The sequence below is a fragment of the Ambystoma mexicanum genome, chromosome 2p (genome assembly GCF_040938575.1).
Source record: "Ambystoma mexicanum isolate Mex_15411 chromosome 2p, UKY_AmexF1_1, whole genome shotgun sequence".
NCBI classification, from domain to species: Eukaryota; Metazoa; Chordata; class Amphibia; order Caudata; family Ambystomatidae; genus Ambystoma; species Ambystoma mexicanum.
Window position 1 is genome coordinate 50,136,901 of NC_090923.1, and position 25,602 is coordinate 50,162,502.

The 25,602-nt window shown below is 46.4% G+C and overlaps 1 protein-coding gene across 5 annotated transcripts in view; it reads left to right on the forward strand.

Annotated features, from left to right (window-relative positions):
- PLXNB1 (plexin B1) overlaps positions 1 to 25,602 on the forward strand; it is an 830,120-nt gene that overhangs the window by 465,514 nt on the left and 339,004 nt on the right. For all 5 annotated transcript variants that reach the window (XM_069643229.1, XM_069643227.1, XM_069643226.1 and 2 more), the window contains one exon: positions 10,473 to 11,616. In XM_069643229.1, coding sequence (XP_069499330.1) covers positions 10,474 to 11,616 — 1,143 coding nt within the window. In that variant the 5' untranslated portion in view covers position 10,473. The remainder of the gene's footprint in view (positions 1 to 10,472; positions 11,617 to 25,602) is intronic.

Sequence of the window (25,602 nt, forward strand, 5' to 3'; positions counted from 1 at the left end):
GGATGCAGAATCTATATTGCCTTTGAAGAAAGAGGCAAGCCCGTTTATCAGAGGGTGCACCTGAGGTCCCCATTATAGTTCCGCTGCTCTGCACTTGCATTTAATGGCAGCCAGATCACAGTCGTTCCAAGAGTTTCACTTTTTGGCAGGCTTCAGTCAGACCCTCATGACTTGGGCAAGAATGTCAAGAGTGTTGGAGATGGAACAGGGAAAGTTAGAGAGGGCTGTATCAGGGTGGGTGTCAGCCGCAGGAGTAGAAGGAGGAGAGTAGGTGGAGGCAAAGGCAGCTACTGACACTCTTTTCATGGGTCGGATGACCTTGAAGGCAGGAGGTGGGGTAGGGGGTGCCATTGCTAAAGGAGAAGAGAGCTTCAAGTGAGAAGGGAATGATCAGTCCATGAGAGTGAGGTAGTGAGAGGAATAGAGAGTGGGATGTCTGTGGAGATGAGAGCATCCAAGGTGTGGCCAGCAGTGTGCAGTGGACCAGAGGGTAGAATGGAAAGAGCAAGGGAGTCACACAGGTTGTGGAAAGGTCCTGAGGAGTCCAAAGAGTCAAGATGGATGTTAGGATCCCCCAGCAGGAGGAGTTGGGAAGACAAGGAGAGGTGAGAAAAGGCTAGGTCAGCCCATTCCAAGAGGAAGAGGGTGGACTGGCCCCCCGGCTGATAGAAGGTAGCCAGAGTAAGAGGGGAGAGAGAAAGCATGCAGACCAGGCCTTCAAAGAAGGAGTAGACCTGAGTGGGAATAATGGAAACAGGGATCCACTCAGGAAAAATCAAGACCTGTTGGGCCTGGACACGGAGAGGATCTTGTAGCCTTCCGGGAGAAGTGTGTCAAAAATCAGAGCTGTCCTTAAACCATGTCTCAGTCAGAGCAAGAACATCAAGGTACAGGAGTTCCAGGAGGTGGCAGAGGTCAGAGGAGTGCTTGACAGCAGAGCGAGAGTCCACTTTTGGAGGACATACAGGGGGGATGCAGCAAGCAAGAGTGCAAGAGAGATAGAGGTAGGAGGAGGCAAGGATTTCAGGGTGTCAGCGAGGGGGGTGCAGATAAGGGAGCCAGTGTGGGAGGCGTGACAGGAGGCAAGGGCGCTCCAGATGCGGTGGCAATGGATGGCCAGGGCAGCAGCATGGAAGAAGCTGACAAGGTTGTCAGTGAAGTGTGAGTATGCAAGGGAGCCTGTACAGTTGAGAGCGACAAGGGGGGAGTTGTGTGGGAGGTGGGGAGGTTGGTAGGAGGCAAGGTAGCTAAGGAGGGCATAGTTCGCAAGGGAGCCTGGGTGGCCGTAGAACCAGGTGGCAAAGGAGCCTGTGAGGAGGAAAGAGGAAAGTTGATATTAGTTGGGTTGAGGCCCTCATACCAGGATGGTACCATTCCAGTAGACATATGATGGCCCCTGAGGTGGAAAAGGAGGCAAGATGGGCCTCCCACCGGGTGCCACCATTTGTGTGCGTGGAAGAGTAGGGAGAGAGCTGAGCGGCCATTTGGAGAGTCCCTAGGTCGGGAGAGGGAGGACAAAGAGGATGTTGGTGAGTCTCTCTCTGGTGGAAGCACTGACGTAGGTGTCAGCGATGGGAAGGCCTGGGTTGGAGGCCAGTATTTCCTTCTTGAGTTTCCTCCTGCTAGACTTAGTGGGAGGTGAAGGATAGGAGATGGAGAAGCAGTTAGAGAAGATGGGGGAGATATAAAGCGCCATATTGAGGGGCACAGAGTGTGGAACACTTAACCAGGCAGAGTAGTTGAGGTACGAGGGAGGAGGTAGGCAAGGAGAGAGCAAGTACTCAGAAGACACAAACAGCGTAAGGGAAGCGGCACTGGGAAATGAAAAGCGTGAGGGGACAGATAACAGACAAGAACAGTGTGCAAAGGGGTGGGTGGCTATCAGCACATTCATATGAAAGCAGGAATGTGAACGTACCTAAATCGATTTTAGAAACAGTAGCAAAAACCAATGCAGGATGTGAGCACAGCTAAATTCGATTTTTACAACAAGCAGCACAATCAATGCGGGGTGTAGTGTTTGTCTGTGATTTTCAAATTGTGTGCATATGAAGGTGTGGGTGAGTATGATGTGCATGGCCCTGGGGGAGTGCAGTGCAGGGTTTGCTTGCAGTATTCCATCTGGTTCAGTCTGGGTGCATGTGAAGGTGTGGGTGAGTGTGATGTGCATGGCCCTGGGGGAGTGCAGTGCGTGGTTTGCTTGCAGTATTCCATCTGGTTCAGTCTGGGTGCATGTGAAGGTGTGGGTGAGTGTGATGTGCATGGCCCTGGGGGAGTGCAGTGCATGGTTTGCTTGCAGTATTCCATCTGGTTCAGTCTGGGTGCATGTGAAGGTGTGGGTGAGTGTGATGTGCATGGCCCTGGGGGAGTGCAGTGCATGGTTTGCTTGCAGTATTCCATCTGGTACAGTCTGGGTGCAGTGAAGGTGTGGGTGAGTGTGATGTGCATGGCCCTGGGGGAGTGCAGTGCATGGTTTGCTTGCAGTATTCCATCTGGTACAGTCTGGGTGCAGTGAAGGTGTGGGTGAGTGTGATGTGCATGGCCCTGGGGGAGTGCAGTGCATGGTTTGCTTGCAGTATTCCATCTGGTTCAGTCTGGGTGCATGTGAAGGTGTGGGTGAGAGTGATGTGCATGGCCATGGGAGAGTGCAGTGCATGGTTTGCTTGCAGTATTCCATCTGGTTCAGTCTGGGCGCATGTGAAGGTGTGGGTGAGAGTGATGTGCATGGCCATGGGAGAGTGCAGTGCATGGTTTGCTTGCAGTATTCCATCTGGTTCAGTCTGGGCGCACGTGAAGGTGTGGGTGAGTGTGATGTGTATGGCCCTGGGGGAGTGCAGTGCATGGTTTGCTTGCAGTATTCCATCTGGTTCAGTCTGGGTGCACGTGAAGGTGTGGGTAAGTGTGATGCATTTCCCTGGGGGAGTGCAGTGCATGGTTTGCTTGCAGTATTCCATCTGGTTCAGTCTGGGTGCACGTGAAGGTGTGGGTGAGAGTGATGTGCATGGCCTTGGGAGAGTGCAGTGCATGGTTTGCTTGCACTATTCCATCTGGTTCAGTCTGGGTGCATGTGAAGGTGTGGGTGAGTGTGATGTGTATGGCCCTGGGTGGAGTGCAGTGCATGGTTTGCTTGCAGTATTCCATCTGGTTCAGTCTGGGTGCATGTGAAGGTGTGGGTGAGAGTGATGTGCATGGCCTTGGGAGAGTGCAGGGAAAAAGCAGTGGTTGGGTATCCCCTACTTCGCTGACTTTGAGGAAGCAAAATCATAGTGAACAAGGGTCAAGTCAGCGGAAACCAAAATATTAATTCACTTCAAGGACATCGTCCTACCGTTAAAGAGATAGAGACAGTATTGCTGGTCATAAATCAGATCACCATACGTCAATCAACACATGATAAAAGATAACATGTTTATTAAATTTCTTATACATTTATTTCAATATATTTAAAAAGAGATTAAATAGTCTATAATACTTGTGCAATACACGAAATTGTATCGTACAATTAAAGAAATAAAGTGCATACTGCGATAAAGTGCTAGTGCCAATTGTGAACCTCGAGGAAATATCAACGGGAAATAAATCGATCGTAATAAATCCCGAAGATAAACACAAGGATGACTAGAGGGTATCCCCAGATGAGTGAAGGGGATCACTCGACCGGGGAAACCCACAGTGACCCAGAAATAATTGGAATGTGTAAATAGCAAATGTCTATTAATGGCACATTCCACACAATGCAAAGAGTCAAAATCAAATCGATTGTAATAATCAGCAAACAAGAGGACCAATAGCTAGAAAAAACTCAATACCAGAGCTATGTGTCAACTACTACAATGTCATGCAAAAGGTGGTTAGTAATAAAGAAAGCATGGCATTATTCAAAGTTTGTAGTTTCGATGGAAGAAATACATTATGCGGAACAGAGCAGATGAGATCCATCTTCATCAGGACAAAGCATTCCCATAAACTGGATCTTTTCAAGGTCATTCATCATCATCTTAATGAACGTACTCGGATTAGGGTAAAAACATTCACATATGTAATAGGACACGACGAGAAGTTGGTCCCTGTAGAAGAAAATATGTATCAGAAAAAGAGAACAATACCATAAAGAACAAAGTTAAAATAGTTAAAAGTATGGTGATCCAAACAAATGAACAGACAGGGCTGTAACCATAAACCGTAGATCAGTGGTCTTCAAACTTTTTTGGCCAGGGCCCCCTGAGCAAAATTTGGGCAGGTCGGGACCCCCCAGAAATGCCAAATGGACAGTATATATTGCGCGCCGTCACCTGCTCCCATCAAAGTCGCTGGGCTCCCTCATCCCACTCCTACCCAGTCGCTGGTCTCTCCCCACCCCATCACACACCCAGGGCTCTCCCCACTCTGCTCCCATCACTATCCCATGGTTCCCGCCCATTGTGCTCCCACCATAGTCCCTCGGTTCCCCCATCCCGTTCCCAACACAGTCTGAGGGCCAGTGGCGGCTGGTGAATCTTTTTTAAGTGGAGGGGCATTAAGGGGAGGTTCGGGGGGGTTTCCCCCTGTGAATTTTTTTTAAATAATAGGTTAAAATGTTGCATTGTAGAGCATACTTTTAACAAAAAATGGGTAAATAGCCAAACAGTTTGCAATTGTTGCTGGGAGTCCAGGGGGCAGGCATTGATATTTTATTTCTATCGCGCTCGTACACAAGTGTTTCAGAGCGTGACAAGGCAAGGGAGGGGAACAGAGGAGAATAAAACAGCGATCTTACTAGGCCCAGTGACATTGAGAACGCGCAAGTGTGAGGGGAAAAGTGCATGGAAGGGGGGAGAAGTGGAAAGTGCGAAGCAGAGGAGAAACAGATAAATAACAATAAATAAATAATAAAGGCAACAAACAGTGGTAGTGCAGCCAGCAATTTGCAAGTGCTACGTTTAAGGCAGCAGACAGGGTAGGTCTGATAAGTGCAGGAAGAAAGATGGTTCTCCTCAAGTTTTAGAGTGGCAGGGCGCTGTTCCAGAGGGAGGCCCCAGCCGAAGACGGAGATCTACCCCCAGCTCGTTTCTTTGATAAACGACTGACCCTGAGGGAGTTGGAGGTAGAGGAGTGAAGAGCTCGAGAGGGGAGGTATTTGCGGAGGAATAGCTGAAGGTATTTTGGACCAAGGCCCCAGAAAGCCTTGTGGACAAGGCAGAGGGTTTTGAATGATAGATGTCCGGTAAAAAGATGCCATCCCTGTCCCCTGGGCCCCACTGGTCCTAACACAATGAACATGATTATGTGTATATGCAAGGCGCTGCACATTCATACAGCAATCACTCTATCATTCACATGAGCATCCATCACCATACACTCACTCATAACGCATCCATACACATGTTTAAATAAAAACAATGAACATAAACGTACCTTCTGCATTGGCCTGTGTGTGGGTGCTGCTGCAGCTGCTCTGTCCGTATGTGCGAGGAGGCGCAGGAGCTCCCCCTCGGACATACAGACATGTAGTGCCCCAGCCAGCATTTCCAATGAGCTATGCAATGCTGGCGAAGCAAAACGCCCCAGCACTTGCATGGCTCAGTGAGCATGTGCGGCTGGGGAACTAAACTGAACTGTCAAAGGGAAACAGTGTTTCCCTTTGACAGTTCAGCCAGCCCAGGAGCACTCCATTAGCTGGATAAAGCAGCTGAGGGAGTGCTCACTGTTTCACTGGGCTGGCTCCTTAGCTCCTCCATAATGGGTGAGGGGCCACTATGCAGTTAGTAATGTTGACCATTGTTGCTGAATATATCACAATTTACTTACATTTTAACACAAAGCACCCCTTTGGGTACTATTGAAACAGTGGGCTTCATAACTACTCTGGCGGTAGCTGTGCCGGTAAAACCGGCACGGCTGCCACTGGAGTTGCATCCGGGTCTGGCACCCGCGAATGGGCAATTACTAGGTCATGCCGAGTTAGGCGGACATGATAATTGCCCTTTCGAAGGTGCCGGTAGATCCCCATTCCCATTTGAGCCCCATATGGCTCAAATGGGAAGGGGGAGCTCGGATGCACCGGCACCGTTAATAACGGTGCCGGTGCATCCGACGAGCTGAGGTCAGACCTGGCGGGGGCTGTCAAGCACCCACGAGCACAACTCTTACTATGGCGGAACGGTAGCAACGGTGCCGGTAGCTTACCAGCACCGTTGTTACTGGTCCGCCATAGTAGTAATGAGGCCCAGTCTGTGACTAAAGGAATGAATATCCATTTACAACTGTGGGCCACTTTTTCATTGTTGCCTGAGACAGTTTCATGCTTCAGCCCGCCCATGTGGGCCACCCCTGCCCATTTCTTCCAATCTAAAAAAAAAATAAAAAAAAAAAAATAAAAAAAAAAAAATCTTTTTTCATGCTGAGCTCTCAGGGCCCCCCTGGGATGCACCCGCGGACCCCTAGGGGGTCGCGACCCACAGTTTGAATACCACTGCCGTAGATTAAGACATGTCGAGTGATATGAGGGGAGAAAAAGTAATTACCATAATCTCTACCCAGGAGGGGGCTGGTCCCAAAAGCCTGTCAATAAGTCCAGGAAATAACAGCTCAGCCACACCAAGGAAAGATCTCAAAAAGAATCAGATCTGTAAGGCAAGGTGTCAAAACAAAACTTAAGTTATGGATTGCCATGTATCTAAATGGTCAAAACATGATTCCAGAGTTAACAAAAAATCCAATACTCTGGGAAGAGTCAATCTAACCAAAGAACGAAAAATTGGAGTTAAGGATAAACCTATACGTACACATGAATATTAAAGGCTATAGACAAAGGTAAATAAGTAAATGAATGAATAAATAAGTAAACGAATAAACCACTCATGCGTCAGTGAGTCAAGGAAGAAAAAAAAAGTGTTTGAAATGAAATCCCAATGGATAGGGGAGCACACAACTCACCTCTGAATATGGCCAGTCATACACATGATGGCGATTAACGCTTAAAGATATAGCGTTCAGCAGCTTACAGTGACAGAAGTCTCTGTCAGGAGTAGGGCTGCAATGGAGACTCTAATTAAGTCAATCCGTGTCGAACAGATGGACAACATATCTGGAGTTCTCAATCATCTGCAGTATGACCTAATGCACACAAATAAATGGGACAAACAACAACCCATAATGTATACACATGCAATGAATGATGCATGTGTAACCAGACGGTTCTAGCAAGGACACGGTATACAGATAATTAATTAAAAAGTAAAGGAAACTATGTCAGAGCCGCTGGCACGCCGGATGCTGCAAATGGGCACATCAGTATAAAGTTAACAATAATGTTATGCACATGCGAACTAAACGCATGCCTTAAGTACAGGCTAATAATGGCCAGGGAACATGGTCCCAAAACGACCAGACGAAACCCAATGATGGACAGCATAACTCCCAGGGTCGAGAAACTCCATTAGCGCCAAAATCCGCAACGGACAAAGAATAGCATTCTGATAAGAATTGTCCCCGGCTTACCTGGTCATGCAGGAACGAGCTCCGGCCCGACTCGCGCTCGAGAAAACCGGAAGTACCGCACTCGCGTTTGCGCAGTGATTCTCGCTCTAAATGTACGTTGTGGACGTATAGCACGTAACGTAACTACAACCAACCATCGAGCGGGGGAGGGACGATGGAGCGTCGCGCCGCGCTGTTCGATAGCTGTCTACCAGAAGTGAATGCCCAAAACTGGCTAGAATAAACCCAAGGACCAAAGCTACACAAACGGGTAAAGTTGACCGCCATGTTGGATGATGCTGGGAGCCATGCGTACAGTGGTCCAGTGACGAATAACGAAAAAAATGAAAAAAATGGAACAGGAAAAGAGAGCAAAGAGAGACGGGAAACTACTATAGATGAATAAAATATAGTGATAAACCGAAAAAAGCTCTAAAAGTCTAAGGACTATGGAACGAGAGACAGTAGGCATACTGGAGGGACAGACAGGTCAATGTTAATGGAAATTAAAGAGGATAAAGCTGAAGGCAAAAAACAAAAAACGAAAAGCAAGAAACCTATAAATGTAAATAACCAACTGCATGAATAATATAAAGAACATAGAAGGTAAATGAAAAAGAAGCTGTTAATTAAATACAGATTGCCATTCTTCTTGAATGTTCAAACCCAAGGTGTGGCTTTGGGTATTGTATATCCACCAATGCTCCCGTGCAGAAAGTCTATTGGCTATGGCATATTGATCTGGGCCCACTACGCGTTCCAGGCACCACCATCGTAAATCCTCACAATTATGGGAATGCTCTATAAAATGTGCAACCAATGGAGAGGAGAGATTTCGGGTTCTAATTCTAGACTTATGTTCTGTAATTCAAAGTTTAATAGGTCTAGATGTCTTGCCTATGTATGTTTTTCCACATGGGCAAGTAGCAGCATAAATGACGTTTTTAGAATTGCACATCGTGTGGTTTTTAAGTTTCCAAGCCCTGTGATTAATGGTAACCGTATTGGTAGCAGAAGTACAGTCGCAATTGCAACATTGCCCGCACGGATAATGGCCCGTGATCTTTTCCAAACCCCACATCTCAGTTATAGTCTTAGCAGGTTGGGGAGCCTGTGATCTGTCTGCACAGGAGAGCCAGCTCTTGAGGTTCCTACCCTTTTTAAATGCATACATGGGATGTTCCAGATATGGCATATTCATTTGCAATAGGTGCCAGTGTTTGCCAATAGCTTTCTTAATTTTAGCATGGTGTGTGTTATAAGTCATAGCACACACTATGCGTGATTGGTTCGAATCATTGCGAGTGTTCTTGGCCAGTAGTATATCTCGTTGTTGGTATCTCGCCCTTTTACGCGACTGCCTTAATATGTGAGACGGATAGCCTCTCTGAGATAGTCTTTCTTCTATGGTATTGGCCTGCGAAATGAAGTCTTTCTTGTCTGTACAATTTCATCTGGCTCGTAAAAACTGTCCATAGGGAATACTTTCTCTTAAAGATTGGGGATGGAAGCTATCGTAGTGTAAAATAGTGTCACGATCCGTAGTTTTTCGGTAAAGGTCAACCGCGATGGCTCCACCCTTAATCTTTAACTGGAGATCCTAAAATGAAATAGATGTGTTACTCGAGGACATGGTGAACCGGAGATGGTCATTCTGAGAGTTAATCCATGACAGGAATTCATCATGGTCCTGGTCTCCCTTAGTTTTGTCCCAAATCATAATGATATCATCTATGTATCTCTTGTAAAAAATAATAGATGGCAAAAATGGGTTGGAATCATCAAAAATGGAGACCTTTTCAGAAGCCCACATAAATAAGGTCACATAATTAGGGGCAAATGCAGCACCCATCGCAGTTCCCTTAACTTGCAAATAAAAATTCTCCTTGAACCTGAAGTAGTTCTTGGACAGAGCTATTTCGAGTAAGTCAACAATTAATTCACTCGGAACCAACTGAGGATCACTTCTAAGGTACAAGAAGAATTTGATGATCGGTAGTGACTCAGCTTGGGGGATGTTAGAATATAAAGACTCCACGTCCAAGGTGATAAACAGATTGTTAACGGGATCGAAGTGTAGACCTTCTAGATGTATAATGGCATCGGTGGTATCTACCAAGTAGGTGGGAGTATCAGCGGCCAAAGTTTTAAGAAAATGGTCAATGTACTTGCCCAAGGGTTCAAGAATAGAACCACAAAGGGTCTGGGTGCATGTGAAGGTGTGCCTCCTTACTGTGAAATCCAGCGAGAGAGGACGTGCCGTGGACATTCAAGGTTACCAACCTTGCAGAGTGTGAGGGACCACAAAATAATAAGTGGTGTGTGCTGTTGCTTGAGTGGTCTATGAGGCACTTTCTCAAATTTCGGGTCTCCTTTACGTATCCTGGAGGAGCAGATGTGCACAGAAGCTTGCTTTTCTGAAGAGCAGATGTTCTCGTTCAATCGAGGGTCAGACCGCATGCATTGTTGATCAGTGCCGATAGGAAGTTTGGCTCAGAGTGTGATATTCATGTGGACTGCGCCTCTGACCACGACCGCGCTGTGGCATCCGTTGGTCAGTGCTGATAGGAGGTTTGGTCAGAGTGTGGTATTCATGTGGACTGCGCCTCTGGCCACGACCGCGCTGTGGCATCCGTTGGTCAGTGCCGATAGGAGGTTTGGCTCAGAGTGTGGTATTCATGTGGATCGCGACTCTGGCCACGACCGCACTGTGGCATCCGTTGGTCAGTGCCGATAGGAGGTTTGGCTCAGAGTGTGGTATTCATGTGGACCGCGGCTCTGGCCATGACCATGCTGTGGCATCCCAATCTGTAGGAACTTGCCCTCAATCACCAGCGCATAGCAGCGTCTCCTACCCTTAATTAGTCTGAACCTGTCTATGATTGTTAGTTAAGTGTAATTACTGCTAAAGCTACAATTGTGGGTTATTATGCTTTCCTGTTTCTGCTTGACAATTGTTGCAAATAGTAGGGTTCCAGCCGCATGTAACGCTGTCTTTTGTTCCTCTCTCTTAGAATGTTCACCATGCCTCCGGACACTCCGCTGCTTCCAGTGCTCTGCGTCCTGGGGACCCTCCTCCAGGGAGCTCTCTCCTACTCCACCTTCTCGCACAACCACACCCAGTTCAACCACCTGACTGTGGACCCCGACACCGGCACCCTGTACCTCGGAGCCACCAACTTCCTGTTCCAGCTGACGCCAAACCTGCTGGTGGAAAATGTGGTTCAGACCGGCCCGGTTCTGGATAGCAAGGATTGTCTTCCCCCCATCTCCCGCGAGGAGTGTCCCCAAGCCCGCAGCACCGACAACTTCAACAAGCTGCTGCTGGTCAGCCCGTTGCGGGGGCAGCTTATCGTATGTGGCAGTGTGCACCAAGGAATCTGTGAGAAGAGGAGCCTACAGTCCATCAACAAAATACTGTTCCGCCCGGACAGGCCGGTCGACACGCAATATGTCGCTGCAAATGACCCCGGTATAAGTACAGTGGGATTGGTCGGCCGTTCCAGAGATGGCATGCCCCTCTTATTTGTGGGGCGAGGGTACACAAGTAAGGGGGCTGGGGGAATCCCCCCAATAACCACAAGGAACCTGGATGTCCATGAGGGGGATCTGAAAGGGGCGGAGTCCCACTCCATCTTCTCCTATGAGGATACAGCCAAGCTGGCAGTTGTGGGCCGCCTCTCGGAGTACAATCACCACTTCATCAAGTCGTTCACTCACCGAGCCAATGTTTACTTCCTGTTCTATCGTCGCGATCTCAAGTCCCAGTCGCGCGACTACAAGACCTACATCTCGCGCATCTGCCCCGACGATTCACACTACTACTCCTACGTAGAGCTGCCGCTGAGCTGCAGGGGCAAAGGCAGGACCTACAACCTGCTGCAGGCGGCCTACGTGGCTCAGCCCGGTGCCAAGGTGACCAGAGGGGTGCGGGGTGCACAGGGAGAGGTTCTGTTTGCAGCTTTTGCTGCCTGGCAGGCAGCCTCAGGGAGGCTGAGCGAGCAGTCTGCCCTCTGCATGTTCAAAATGGAAGATATTGATACCCTGATTAACCAGACAAGAGACCTCTGCTACACCAAGGACGGGCGATCAGAGGACGGAGTGGAGCTGGCGCACATAGAGTACGACGTGAAGTCTATCTGTGTACAGCTGCCATCGGTAAGTGCCTTCCTTCAGGCGAGATACGTGAGCCTGCTTTTAAACATGGCAATTATAATGCTTTCAGTCGGATGAGATTATAGGCTCTCCTTCCCGTCTCCAGGGTTTATTTTATCATGTTTTTTGTCATTGGCCATCAGGGGAGGAATGACTTCTATTTGAAAAAGCATCACTCTGCAGCCTGCCCTTCACTCTGGAGCGCAATGTGCTTTAGAGTGTCCCCAGCATCCATCAGTCCAAGAGTGGACAGCCTTATTAGTCATGGCAGAGCGGTGTGCAGTCTTTATAACGAAAACGTTATGTGAAAATCCTATAGCGAAAAACAACCAAAATGTATGTGAGGGTGAAGTAAATGGTTACAACTTGTGGGGAAACGGTTGGGGTGGGTTTTTAGGGGTGGAAAACAGGGTTTTGGGGGGAATCCCCCCAAAAAAGAAGAAAAAAAAGAATAATTTTAATGTTTTGTCATTATACAATTTTTGTTATATGTGCATTCGTTATAAAGACATGTAACCTGTCAGAGCCTGGTCAAAATTAAATAGAGACATTAGAAAAAAACTTTTTTCAGGAACGTTTTTTATCCCCGATAATGTTCTTCTAACCAGGAGCTTCTTTGCTTGAACATTGTTTGGGTAAATTGTAAAATATTTGAAATCTCACTTCCATGTAGCCATAATGACTTTTAAGTCAGGGCTTCTTTTCTCATATCCGGAACCCTGCTCCTTTTCTTATGCTTCAGGAAGAGGCCTAGAATCCCGGATTAAAATGCAGTTTTTTACATTTGAAGTTCATAATTTTCACAGCAGTGAACACTACCACGGATCCCTGTTTTTATTTTAATTTTTGCTGCAACGTTCATCCTGCTTTTCCAGAATACTGCAAACAAATGATTGAATTGCATAGCAAATAGCCACACCTGTAAGGCAAACGCCCTTGAGAGTTAATGTTGGAGGCTGAAAATATATTGGGCCTCATCACGACCTCGGCGGTAACGCCAGCGGTATTAGCGCAGGGGCTATTAGCGCGACCGCCATAGCCCCTGGCGCTAATAGCGCGGGATCACGAGTTGGGCGGACTTGGAAATCCCCATTCCCCATTGAGCCCATTCGGGAATGCCCCATTCCCCATTGGGCTCAATGGGGAAATTTCGCGCTCATACCGCCGGCGGATTTCCCGCCGGCGGTATGAGCGCGAATTCTCAGCGGATTTCACACCAGCTCAGAACTGGGTTGAAATCCGCCGAGGCCCTGATTTGATGGACCCTTAAATCTGGCAGTTATAGCGCTACCGCCGGATTTAAGGGTTACCACCAAGGTCGTGATGAGGCCCATTGTCTGCATACAGCTGAGAAAGGGGCCTGCAGGAATAGTTAGTGCTCAGTATCCTTGAATTTCAAATCCTGTCAAGTATTTTCTTTAAGAATATTGAATAGCATGTTATTTCTTTCCCTTAATTCACCCAAATATGTTCCTAATGAATATGTAATAGACTTTAAAATAAAACAACCTAGCTGAGGTACCCGGCGTTGCCCATGTCCTGATCGAGTGGTGTCTCACGTGCCCTGGAGGATGTTGCTCTTGTCTGCAAGTCTTGCTTCAGTTTTCTCTGGTGTCTCATGTCCCCTGGCGGATGTTGCTTCTGTCCTCTTGTCAGCAAGTCTTGCTTCAGTTTGCTCTGGCGTCTCATATGCCCTGGAGGATGTTGCTCTTGTCCTCTTGTCGGCAAGTCTTGCTTCAGTTTGCTCTGTATTCTCATGTGCCCTGGCTCTTGCCCTCTTGTCGGCAAGTCTTGCTTCAGTTTGATCTGGTGTCTCATTTGCCCTTGAGGATGTTGCTCTTGTCCTCATGTCAGCAAGCCTTGCTTCAGTTTGCTCTGGTGTCCCATGTACCCTTGAGGATGTTGCTCTTGTCCTCAATTCAGCAAGCCTTGCTTAAGTTTGCTCTGGTGGATCACGAGTTGGGCGGGCTTGGAAGTCCCCATTCCCCATTGAGCCCATTCGGGAATGCCCCATTCCCCATTGGGCTCAATGGGGAAATTTCGCGCTCATACCACCGGGGGATTTCCCGCCGGCGGTATGAGCGCAAATTCTCAGCGGATTTCACACCAGCTCAGAAATGGGTTGAAATCCGCCGAGGCCCTGATTTGGTGGACCCTTAAATCCGGCAGTAATAGCGCTACCGCCGGATTTAAGGGTTACTGCCGAGGTCGTGATGAGGCCCTGGAAGATGTTGCTCTTGTCCTCTTGTTGGCAAGTCTTGCTTCAGTTTGCTCTGGTGTCTCATGTGCCCTTGAGGATGTTGCTCTTGTCCTCATGTCTGCAAGTCTTGCTTCAGTTTGCTCTGGTGTCTCAAGCGCCCTGGCGGATGTTGCTCTTGTCCTCTTGTCGGCAAGTCTTGCTTCAGCTTGCTCTGGCTTCTCATTTTCAATGGAGAACATTGCTCTTGTCCAGTGGTCGGCAAGTCGTGCAGCTGTTTTTTGTTGTGTTTCAGAAGCTCTAGATATTGATTTTCGCTTTGCATCAGATGGAGCTTTTCCAAGTGATGTTCGTTTTTTGTGCGGTATGTTTCAGTCACTCCATGGCTTCAGCACGTTTGAGAAAGTGTCCAAAAAAGACGGATTGATTGTGCTCACTTCTCGTGAATGAACTTAGGTAAACTGTAACCTTGTCATTTCCCGTATTTGGAGTGGCGTGATAAAGACAAATGAAATATTTTAATTTAATTCGTTTTAAAAATGCTTAAATCACTTTCGAACTGTACACAGCAGTAATACATTTCAAAAGAATTACCAACACATTGAACATTTTGCTTCAAACACTTTTCCCAATTTTGCCTCCTTCTTATACCTACTGTAGTGAATCGGGGTGAGCATCAGTGAATGAGGGTCTCTATGGAGTACATTTTTTGCATCCAAACATAGACTACGATCTTGCCGCAGACAAAGGTGTAATCCTTTGCACAATTTGGTGGACGTGGGTTCAACGGTGTGGATTTGTATAGCTGGACAAACATACACATATACATACATACATTCAGCTTTATATATACATTTTATGATAGTGTAACAATTGCTGTACCCCAAGGACACGTAGTACACCACTCTGCCTCGAGGTGGCACTGTCATCTTCACAAGAATGGGAAGAAAGACTCAGAGGCTGATTCTGAGCTAATGATGCAGAGTGTGGAAGTTCGACATTCTCCCCTCCAGTTTCCAACACCACCATTCTGAAGTGGATGGAAGTGTTGAGGGAGATGTACTTTCCAGCAGAAAAAGCTGCTAAAATCACACGTGGTGGGGGAAACATGTGCTCCAGGGACATTGTGTGCATTTCTATAAAGACTGTCATTTTTCTAATTTAAGAACGTTTTCTTGAACTTTCATTAAACTGGAAAAGTGGTGCTGCAGTCTAAGAAATGCCATGTTTATAAAGGGAAAAAGCGCGCAGTGAAATTTAACGGCACCTCACAGGTGTCATATTCTAACTCCTTTTATTGACGTGCTAACCCAGTGCTGCTGGGAGTAGAATCCGCTCCATGTGGCTGCGCTGCATTTCTGATGGTTTCTAGGGCTGTAGTCAAGCCGTAAATCAGGCGCGTGCAAAAGCTGAGGCTTTCATGTCCCTGCGCCACATTCCTTCCCTGTCAGAATATGGTGCATTTAAGAAATGTGTTGTTCTGGCTTGGAACACCACATTTCTATTTTTACACAGACTTCTGAATCGGGCCCTCGGTGCTTGGTTTGATTGTTGACGTTTGATCTATGCAAAAATGGAAGAATGTGTGTCGGTGTTCAATTTGCAATTTATTGAACCAGCAAAATAACTGGCAATTTCAAGTGTTTTATATAATTTGCTGGGAAATCATCCTGCAAAGTCAGTAGCTTGCTGTGCGTTTATATAACATAAAACTAGTCATTACATTACACGTTTCCCTCTCCCGTTTTAAAATATATCAAACATAGAAATCTTATGAGCAAACAAAGTTATGTATAATTGACAACCGTAAAATATATTAACACATCGAGTGTGTATGTGTACAGGGTACTAAGAAAATCACCCACTCCCTCCCCCAAAATGAAAAACTGGTTCTTTTGCATGACTTCAAAATGTTCAGAAATGTTACCTATGTAGGCTTGGTACTTCAGTTGGAATGACACTTGTGGACCTCTGGTCTTTGTAGTGGGCTGTTGTGGTATTCTGCACTATTGTCTTGGTACTGTAAACCTTGAAGGAAGTCCTACCACTATAAAATACAATTATCCCTCAAAACTGGAAGCCCCCCCTCTGCGGTCATTGTGCTGACTAGTCTCTTGGCTATGTATAGATTCCCCTTTGTTCTCCTGTCCCCCCTTGGCTGCACTCCCCGGCCGCGGCAAGCGTAGCATGGACAGATTTGGGCATGACGAGAGAAGCCAACAGCTTATTCTGAAATAAAATCTCTTCAATATTTGCTACTGGCGCAGTCACACCACCAAACAGCAAATAGAAGGGATGAGAGTAAGGACCGACTGGTCACATTCAAGGAGGTAAAAGTAAGCGAGCACCAGCAAGACTTTCACCAAGAAGCAATCCGAGTCCACCAGGGCAGAGTAAGTGACTGCTCCGCTGGCACTACTGTTAGCCCCAGGGGTATAAGATTCAATGGCGCCATGTAAGGCCAGATAGGCAGAATACCTGGAGGTCCTAGGTCAACACAACAAGGCACTTGGCGGAAAACACCACAACACCCTGATTGCACGCTTCTGTGTTACCCTGGGTATCACTGATCAGGACCTGGCATGGCTAACCTCCTATCTCTCGGACCGCCCATCTCAAGTGGAATTGGGGTCCTTTCTCTCCCCTATCACTCTCTCTACGTGCGGTGTGCCCTAGGGATCCCCCTGGTTTTTCAACGGCTACATGGCCCCCCTGACCCGTAGGATCGCCACTTTTACCTCCAACTTTCCGAGTTATGCGGATGACGCGCAACTCTCCTTCAGGCTACCCTCGGCCTCTTCCTCACTCATGCCTGATTGTCTGTCCGCAATTCAGTCGTGGTGTCCAGCAAACGACCTCTGCCTCAATGCTAGTAAGAAAGAGATTGTCCTCATAGGGACACCGACTCCCGCCTTCCCTCTTTCTCTCTGGCTGGCCTCCCGTGGCCCTGCGCCCCCACCTACCAATGAGGCAGAAAATCTGGGGTCATCTTCGACTCCACTCTCTCCTTCTCCTCTCACATCACGGACATCTCTAAAAAGTCCCACTACCAACTGCACCTTCTCAGAGGTATTCTACCTTTCCGCACTTTCCCCTAGAGGCTCACTGTCTCCGGAGCCCTGGTCCTCTCTAGGCTGCACTACAGCAACAGCGTATTTCTCAACCTTCCTTCCTCTTCTCTGTCCTCTTCAACTCATCCAGAACAGAACCACGAGACTTACACTTGGCCTCAAGCCCAGGGGCCGCATCTCTCCGGCGCTGAAATCCCTTCACTGGGTCCCTGTGGCTGCAAGGATTAAGTTCAAGACCCTTTGCATTGTCCACAAGGCTTTCTGGGGCTTGGGCCCATTCTATCTGTAACGCTCTCTCCCTAAATACTCTCCTTCCCGAGCCCTCCACTCGTCTTCCTCCAACTCTCTGCGGGTGAGCCGCTTCTTCAAGCAGAGACTTGGTGGGGAGGGGGAGATCTTTATCCTCTGCAGGTACCTCTCTCTGGAACAGCCTCCCTGCCTCTCTCTGTCTTGAGCCGGATCTCCTTAAATTCCGGAAACTCCTCAAGACTTTGCTCTTCACCTTCTCTCTCTCTCACCCCTGCTAACCATCTCTTTCTGCTCTATCGCTCTCTTGCTCTACTTCTGCTCAGTTCACTGAATGGCTGCATGGAGTCTCAAGCTCCCCTCGCCAGTCTCCTGCACTTGCCTCCTGGCCTTGCACTTGCTGCAGCACTACTGCACTTCAGTTATAGCCCATGAAAGTGGTATCTCTCTGCACTTAACCCATGTTCTGACGGGACTGGGTGCACTTTCTCCCTATTCTCCCCCTCCACACACTTCCTGTTTTTGTTTTCACCTGCATGATCTGTATGTACCACGCCTAGTAAGATTGTGTCGTCTTCCTTACGTCTTCCCCTTCTATGCATGGTTGCGCTTTGAAACACTTGTGTATAAGCGCATAATAAATAATCAATCAAAGCAGCACTACTAATAAACACTCAAGGTATGAGCGCGGAGGTGGCAATGGGTTTTTCAGATACCGAAGCCAAGTATGATAAAACACCAAAAAGGTTGACCAATTGGTCCCATTTGATAGGGACCATCTGTAGGCCCCCACTACATTCTGCAATTGCAAATGATGCCCTGATGAAGCCGTAGATGACTTTATGATTACAAGAGGCACGTGGTTCATGCCAGATCTGGGCTTGCTAAGTGATTAGCTGCTGGCCTGATGACACAGTAGGACGTCACAAGAGAAGCGACTAAAAAGCAAACCACCAATGAAAACACAAAGAAGCGGAGGAACACAGGGAAAAGAGAGCACTGTGGGCTCCAGGCACAGACCTCCCATCGATGAAGTGAGGAGAAAAATTTGAGAGAAAGAGAAAAGGACAGAAAAAACATGATACATATGGGACAGATAAAAAGGGATGCAATTGCTGAGGAGTACGCACATTTTATTTTGCTTTTCTTTTTTTTTAAACGCTCACACAGCCCACGGCTTCGAGGTGCTTTTACCGGAATATGTCGTAGTTGCATATTTATAACACGCTTAATACCCAGAGGTTTCAAAGCATGGACCCGGTGATCGAACCTGTGTTGCTTCGTTTTATCTTGTTTCCAAGGCAAGCACGTTGCTGCTGAGCTATCCTCCCGGGACACATTGCCGGCAGCTAAGAATGTGTACTAAAGGGCAAAACTGGACACTTTGGCAAAGTGTGCAGAAGCTGAATGGTGAAGAAAATTGAAGCAGGATAGAAGTGGGAGGAGTAGACAGACTAATGACAGGGAAGGGCTGACAGCACACCATGTGTTGAGTGTAAAAGGAGCAGAAACCAAACACTAATCGCTCACCAAAGCCTACTTCAAACCCCAGCCTTTATGGCGATAGAAAACTGGGACTGTTGGGATACATGAAGAGCACATTACAATGTAAGGACCGGGAGACGTACAGGCAAGGTGTGTTTAATGAATAAGGGAGAGTCAGTGCTGTGATGCACAAATCAGGGCAAAAACCCCCATAAAACTAGATCCCAATAACAATGAATGTTTGATGTCCATCACATGCAATAGCCTACAAGATGTACTGAAAGGGGTATATGCACCAGATAAAACTAAAGGAAGGCATAATAGCCATTAAATTAAATGTAAGAACATGTCACAAATAATGAAAATAGGTCTAGAACAGTTACTCAAGAAACTCATAAGAGATGGCATCATATACATGGTAGAGGTCGTCAAATGGCTAACCCCCATATTGATCATGAAAAAGAAATTGGGAAGAAACAGACTCTGCATGGACCTATGGATTCTCAACCAAAAATTATCTGCATCAACTTCTGGCTATTCAACTTAGTGGAAATGGTTCCTCTGCTACATGCATAGCATAGCACCAGGTAATTCTGCATCCAGACTAAAAACATCTCATGACTTTGTGTCTCCATTCAGTGTTTATCAGTATGCAAGAATGTATTTTGGACTTTTCTCAGCAACTTCCATGTTCCAAACAATCATGAACTCGGGTATTTTCAAGAAGACATTCTTGTATATGGGACCAATATGGAAGAACACAGCCAACTACCCGGAAAAATGCTCATGGACTACAAAGATGTCGTTTTCATCTTGATACGGCGAAATGAGTTCTCAGAACATCCTATCTCTGCAACAGTAGTGGAACCAAAAGAAAGCTTGTGTAATCCTGGTGCACCAGATCCTGCTGACTAAGATCTACCATCCTTCATTGAAATGGCATAATATTACACCAAATTCGTCAAGAACATCTCAACAAAATTTGAAGGCATAAGAGTGTCACTTAAAAAAAGATCATTATACCTGGACAGAACAGTGTAAGAAAGCATTTAACATCATTAAATCAAGCATAGCATAGCCAATGTTCCCAGTCTCTGTCCTTTTGACGTAATCCACGAAAGGTCTTCGCCGTGAATGGCATTGCATATGGTGCAGAAACAGCACTCCTGCAAAAAGGGGCATATGCGCATGAACCCAGTAGCCTTTGCCGCCAAAGCGTTCTCTGATAGAGAGGCATTACACTGTGATGGAACGAGATATTAGCATGCACGTGGACAGTGACTCACTTCAGGCAATGTCTGTGGGGCCAAAACATCAGACGTTGGATGAACATTTAACCTTTATTCAACATCTTGGGGCCACGAATCGCCGGGACTCAAACACACCATTCAGCAGGACTGACATCGACAACAGAGGAGTATTGCTAACTATTGAACACATTCCAAGATGGAAAGATTGAAATGCGCATTGCTCCTCGTGACTTCCAATGAGCACAAGACACCAACGGAAACATACCTTCAAGATGGATGCATCGTAGTGTCCATAACAGACACAGATGAAAGCAGCAATGAGCCATCACAGGGGGAGACTGAGAAGAAACATCCAAATGAGACCCCACTCTGCCAAGAGGAAGAGCATATAAAGGCAAGCAATGACCAGAGGAAAAGAATCTTGGACCAGAACACTGGTGCAACTGGAAGGTCTCCGGAGAAAAATCCCTAAAAGAGACTCTAGTGAGAATCTCCTCTTTTACTCCCCAGCAGAACTACATCAGACTGCTTGAACTAAGCCAGGAAGGACCCACTGCAATTATGTTAAAGCAAAATTGAGCGTTACTGGTGGCCACGAATGGGCAGAGACAAAGAGAGGCAAAGAGGGAGACAGTGACAAAGGACTAACCACAAGATAAAACTAGATTTTGTAGAGCAGAACCTAGAAACGTGCCATTAGGGGGGTGTGAGCTCCATCGGCCCAATGAAACACAAATATGAGAATAATACACCAGTGTACTTGTGGATTACTCGTCCATTACAGCCACCATAGACTTGTTCAAGGAAGTATCAAGGAGGGAAGCCCCCTCCCTGCCGGTACAGTTTAATTCTGCCGGTGTGAAAGCATACCTAGGTCAAGCACTTCAGATCATCACTGTTTCACACCCAAGGGAATGGAGTAGTTCAGAGGGCGAAGACATCTATAATGGGGTGCTTGAAGAGGCTTGAAGAGGCAGTGGCCGGAGGACTGGGATGCAACAAAAAGGTGCAGAAATGTATTTCATCCAATGACACTTCACCTTCCCCCGGGTACAGGGGAGCAGACATATGCATTTCCCAGGGTGGGCTGCAAGGACATTGAAAAATGAACAGAATGCCTCCCTTTTTCTTTACCCCCTCGGTCCTCGATTACGTCCTCTTTACTTTAATCCCACTACTTCCTTTTGAACTCGTCTTTTGTATCACTTTCTTTCAATTGTCTTCAAATGTGCTCCTCCATACCTCGCCTCTCTTCTCTCCTTCTATATTCCCTCACATCCCCTTTAATTTCAGAATCTATTTCTCTTGGCTGTTCCTTAGCCCCCTTGTGCCTCGTCTTGTTTCTGCTCTTTTTCTCTTTTGGCTCCTAAACACTAGAACCCTCTCCCTCTTTCACATCGTTCCTCCTCATCTCTTCGTATTTTCCAAACTAATCTTAAATTCTACCTCCTTGCGTCTCTAATCCTTTAAAAGATGTTCTGCCTTTCTCTGTTGATGTACATTTTTACTAATTTGTTTCATAAGGATTGTATTGTTTTTTTGGATTCTTTTATTGTCCAGCACCTTTGGCGAAAGGCGCTTTATAAATATAATAAAATACAAAACGTGATGGGTGTTTAAGGCCCACTTGGTCTTCTTGCAAAATGACTGACAGTGGCATAAGACTTGGGATGACCATGAAGCTTTCAGCCCTGAACCTTCATCTGACAATGTAAGGACACTGGAAAAATGATGGGTAGGCTGTTTCCTGGGCCTGGAGTCTGCGCTCTTTGGCTTGCCAGATGTTTTCAACTACAACTCTCATCATCCCAGTCAGGATAGTCAATTGTGAAAGATCATGGGGGTCGTAGTCCGAAACCTCTGGATAGCTGATTTTTGCAGACCCATTTCCTTCCTAAATCATCATTGCTAATGGTTATGACCTGCAGAGTGGGAGGAAAGAGAAGAAAGGCATGTGATTGTTGTGGTGATAGGTGTAAACCAGGAACAAGCTTCTAAACCGATTAAAATAAAACATAAAGACACGGACAGTTAATTAGTCCAGCATATTTAGCGACTAAGCACAAGTCCTCTGTTTCTTTGTCCACATGCATGTAAGTAAACCATTGTTTGTTTGTTTGTTTGTTTATTTATTTGTAATGCGCGCCAAATCCAAGGGTAACCGGGCGCAACAGAAAGAATATGCAAGGCTTACAATGTTACAGGAATTTACAAAGTTACATAATTTACAGTGATACAGAGATAAAGGTTTGTACATGCTTAACACTAATGCAGATATAACCATTAGTTTATGGCACTAATATCAAATGAAACAATGAATTATATACAGTGTTAATATAGTTATCTACATGTGTGGTATAAATCTAATAATACATATATACAGTCCCGATATGCTAGTACAACAAAGGTATCTAGCGGTGCATTACACGTTATTGGAATTGATGTGTTTGATGAAATTCCTTCTGAAATGTGAGAAGGGTTGGTCTCCTCTCAGGTTATGTGGCAAGGCATTCCACCATTTAGCAGCTAACACAGGGAAACTAATACCGCCAATTTTGGTAAGTTTAAATCCAGGTACTACCAGGCAGTTAGAGTTGGTAGTTCTTGTCGGTCTGCTGGAGGTTTTTCTTTTTATCTTATCCATCAAGTAGCTGGGAGCAGCATTGTTGAGAGCTTTATGTGTAAGGGAGATCATGTTTAAGTGGATTTTATTGTCGGTGGAGAGCCATTTATATTGGTGTCTGATGGAGGAGATAGGTTCCCTTTTATTTATGCCGAGAGCAGCTCTTAAGGCTCTTAAGCCATTATTTGGTAAGATTTGTAGCCTTTTGGTGATGGCTTTATTGGCACCGCTGTAGAGGGCATTGCAGTAGTCAAGTCGGGATAATATTAAGGCTCTCGCCAGGATCATGCAGCTATCATTGGATAGGAAGGGCTTACCTGCTCTTATTAATTTGCAGGTATATGCTGTAGTGAAAGCTAAGGAGCCACCAACTTCCTGTTCCAGCTGACGCCAAACCTGCTGGTGGAAAATGTGGTTCAGACCGGCCCGGTTCTGGATAGCAAGGATTGTCTTCCCCCCATCTCCCGCGAGGAGTGTCCCCAAGCCCGCAGCACCGACAACTTCAACAAGCTGCTGCTGTTTAGTAGAATCAAGATAAAAACCAAGCGTTTTTACTTCCCTGGAGACCGTGATACTATTGCCGTCTATATTGAACATGGAGTAGTCCGTGCCTAACTTGTTGATATTGGCCTGTGTGCCCAGGATAATCAGCTCTGTTTTATCATCATTCAGGCAGAGGCCATGGGATGCCATCCATGCCTGAATAATGGGGTACACCCTATTCACCAGCTCCCTATCCTTACTGTGATCCCCAGAAAGCGGGAGGAGAATCTGAGTGTCATCAGCATAATTAGTGTAGGTGATACCTAGAAGGTCCAGATCATCGAACAGAGGTTTGGTGAAGACGTTGTATCAGGTTGGGGAAAGACAGGAGCCCTGGGGGACTCCACATGTGATGGGTGTGGGGTCTGCTGCTGCTGAGGGGGAAAAAAGCTCTCATTGTTCTCTCGCTCAAGAAGGATTCAATCCATCTGATAGCTTGGGTGGAAAAATGGGCGTCAGAATCCAAATGTCTGCAGAGGAACTTGTGGTCCACAAGATTGAAAGCAGCTGAGGGATCAAGTAGAAGGAGGAGTGCTGTCTTACCTTGATCTCTCAATTCATCTATTTGGGTCTTTAAATCAATGAGGGCAGTTTCGGTTCCATGAAGTGGGCGGAAACGATTGTCTAGCTCCCAATAATTTGTGTAATTCAAGGTGTCTTTGAATTTGTGTACATGCAACTTTGTCCAGTATATTCAGTAAGAAAGGCGCCATAATAATGGGCCGGTAGTTGGTAGGGATGAGGGGGTCTAGAGTCTGCTTCTTGAGAAGTGGGAGCACCCACGATTGTTTTAGAGTAGCCGGGATGTTGCCTGTGGTGAAGGAGGCATTCATATGTTTGGAGATGAAGGGTGATAAGTCTCTGGCAGCGTCTTTTATTATTTGTGCTGGGCAGATATCACCTTTACAGTTAGAGGGTTTGAGGGAGAGGATAATTTTCTCTACCTCTATAGTGGTAGTTTTTGTGAAGGAGAATTTGTTGGTAGGGCCGTTGATGGTATCATTAAGCGGAGGCTTATTTGGGAGGTTTAAAGATTCTTTTTTTAGTTGGATTTTGTTTTGGAGCGTGGTTATTTTATTTGCTATGGCATGTTGGATATCTGTGCACCAGGTCTGATCCTTAGTACAGGTATCTGGTTTAGCAATAGGAGACTCAAGTTCTTTCAGTATGGAGAAGAGTTCCTTCATACTTGAAATGGAGTTGGTTTGATTCGATGCGATCATTGTGGGAATTTCACTTTGCCAGGAAGATTTCATTTTTATAGTGCCATCTTCGGTTGGGCATAGTTTCCAGGTCGATTCACATTTTCTTTTTGTTAGGTGTAGGGCTTTGAGTTCCGGCGTAAACCATTTGTTTAAGTGTGCCTTGGGTTTGCTTGTTCGCATTTTAAGTGGGGCGACTTTGTCCATAGTGTCGCGCATGATACTATTGTATTCATGAACTTGTGCACTAGGGTCTAGGTTATCTGGCAGTGCATTTAAGGTTGGAAGGATAGCGGGAATAATATTATCCACTGTCATATTCTTTTTGTTTCTGGTAAGGTAGGATGGAGCCGTGTGTGGGGCTGGAGTGGATGGTCTGGTAGTTAGTAAATTAAAGGACACCAATGAGTGGTCGGTCCCAGATAGAGTAGTAATAGAGGAAACTGTGACTGTGCAGTTAGAGTCAGTGATCCAGTCAAGTATTCTGCCCTTCACGTGGGTAGGGGTGTTGACTTTTTGGGTTAGTCCTAAGGTGTTCAGGGTGTTGGCAATAGTTGATGCAAGAGCATCTTCTTGGTCATTGAAGCCAAGGTTGAAGTCCCCTAGTACCAGCAATTGTGATGTAATTTTGGTATTGTTGGTTAATAGGCTGTGCAGATCCTCCTCAAAGGTCCCGAGTGGACCCGGTGGTCTGTAGATTAGGTGTATGGTTAGAGATTGGGTATTGTTTATGGGGATTGTGTCGGTGAGGGCTTCACAAGATTGCATGGTTTGGACAGGGGCTAGTCTTAGCGATAAGTTAGTTTCGGATATAATGGCAATCCCGCCTCCACGGGAGCCTTCTCGGTTTTGCCTAGATATGGTATAACCGTCGGGGATGGCCAACATGAGTGATGGTCCTGCCGCGCTGTGTAACCAGGTCTCGGTTATAGCAATGAAATCCAAATTAGCTTCTGTGATTAAGTCAGCTAGATCAATGGCATGTGCCACTAAAGATTTTACATTGAGGAGCGCTCCCTTGTAGGAATGCCCTTCAGATTCCATTTTAAGTTGAGCGTTATTCGATGAAGTGTTAGCATTGGTCTTAGAATTGAAAGTCTGGGACTTTATATTGGCTAGTGGGGCATGAGGGAGATTGGGAGCATTACATACATACCCTGGTATGTTGGCCTTTCATTGTACGCTTTATAGCAGGAAGGAGTCTTCTGGGCCGCTCATATAGTTTGTTGAGTCTGGCTCGTAATTTGTGGTTTCTATCATGAGTTGGACTGGGGTGAGAGGCATAGGCTAGTGGACCTGGTGGGACATGATACATGGGGCTGGTGTGAGCAGAGTTGTTAAATACCTTTGGTAAAATAGGTAGGGGAAGGAG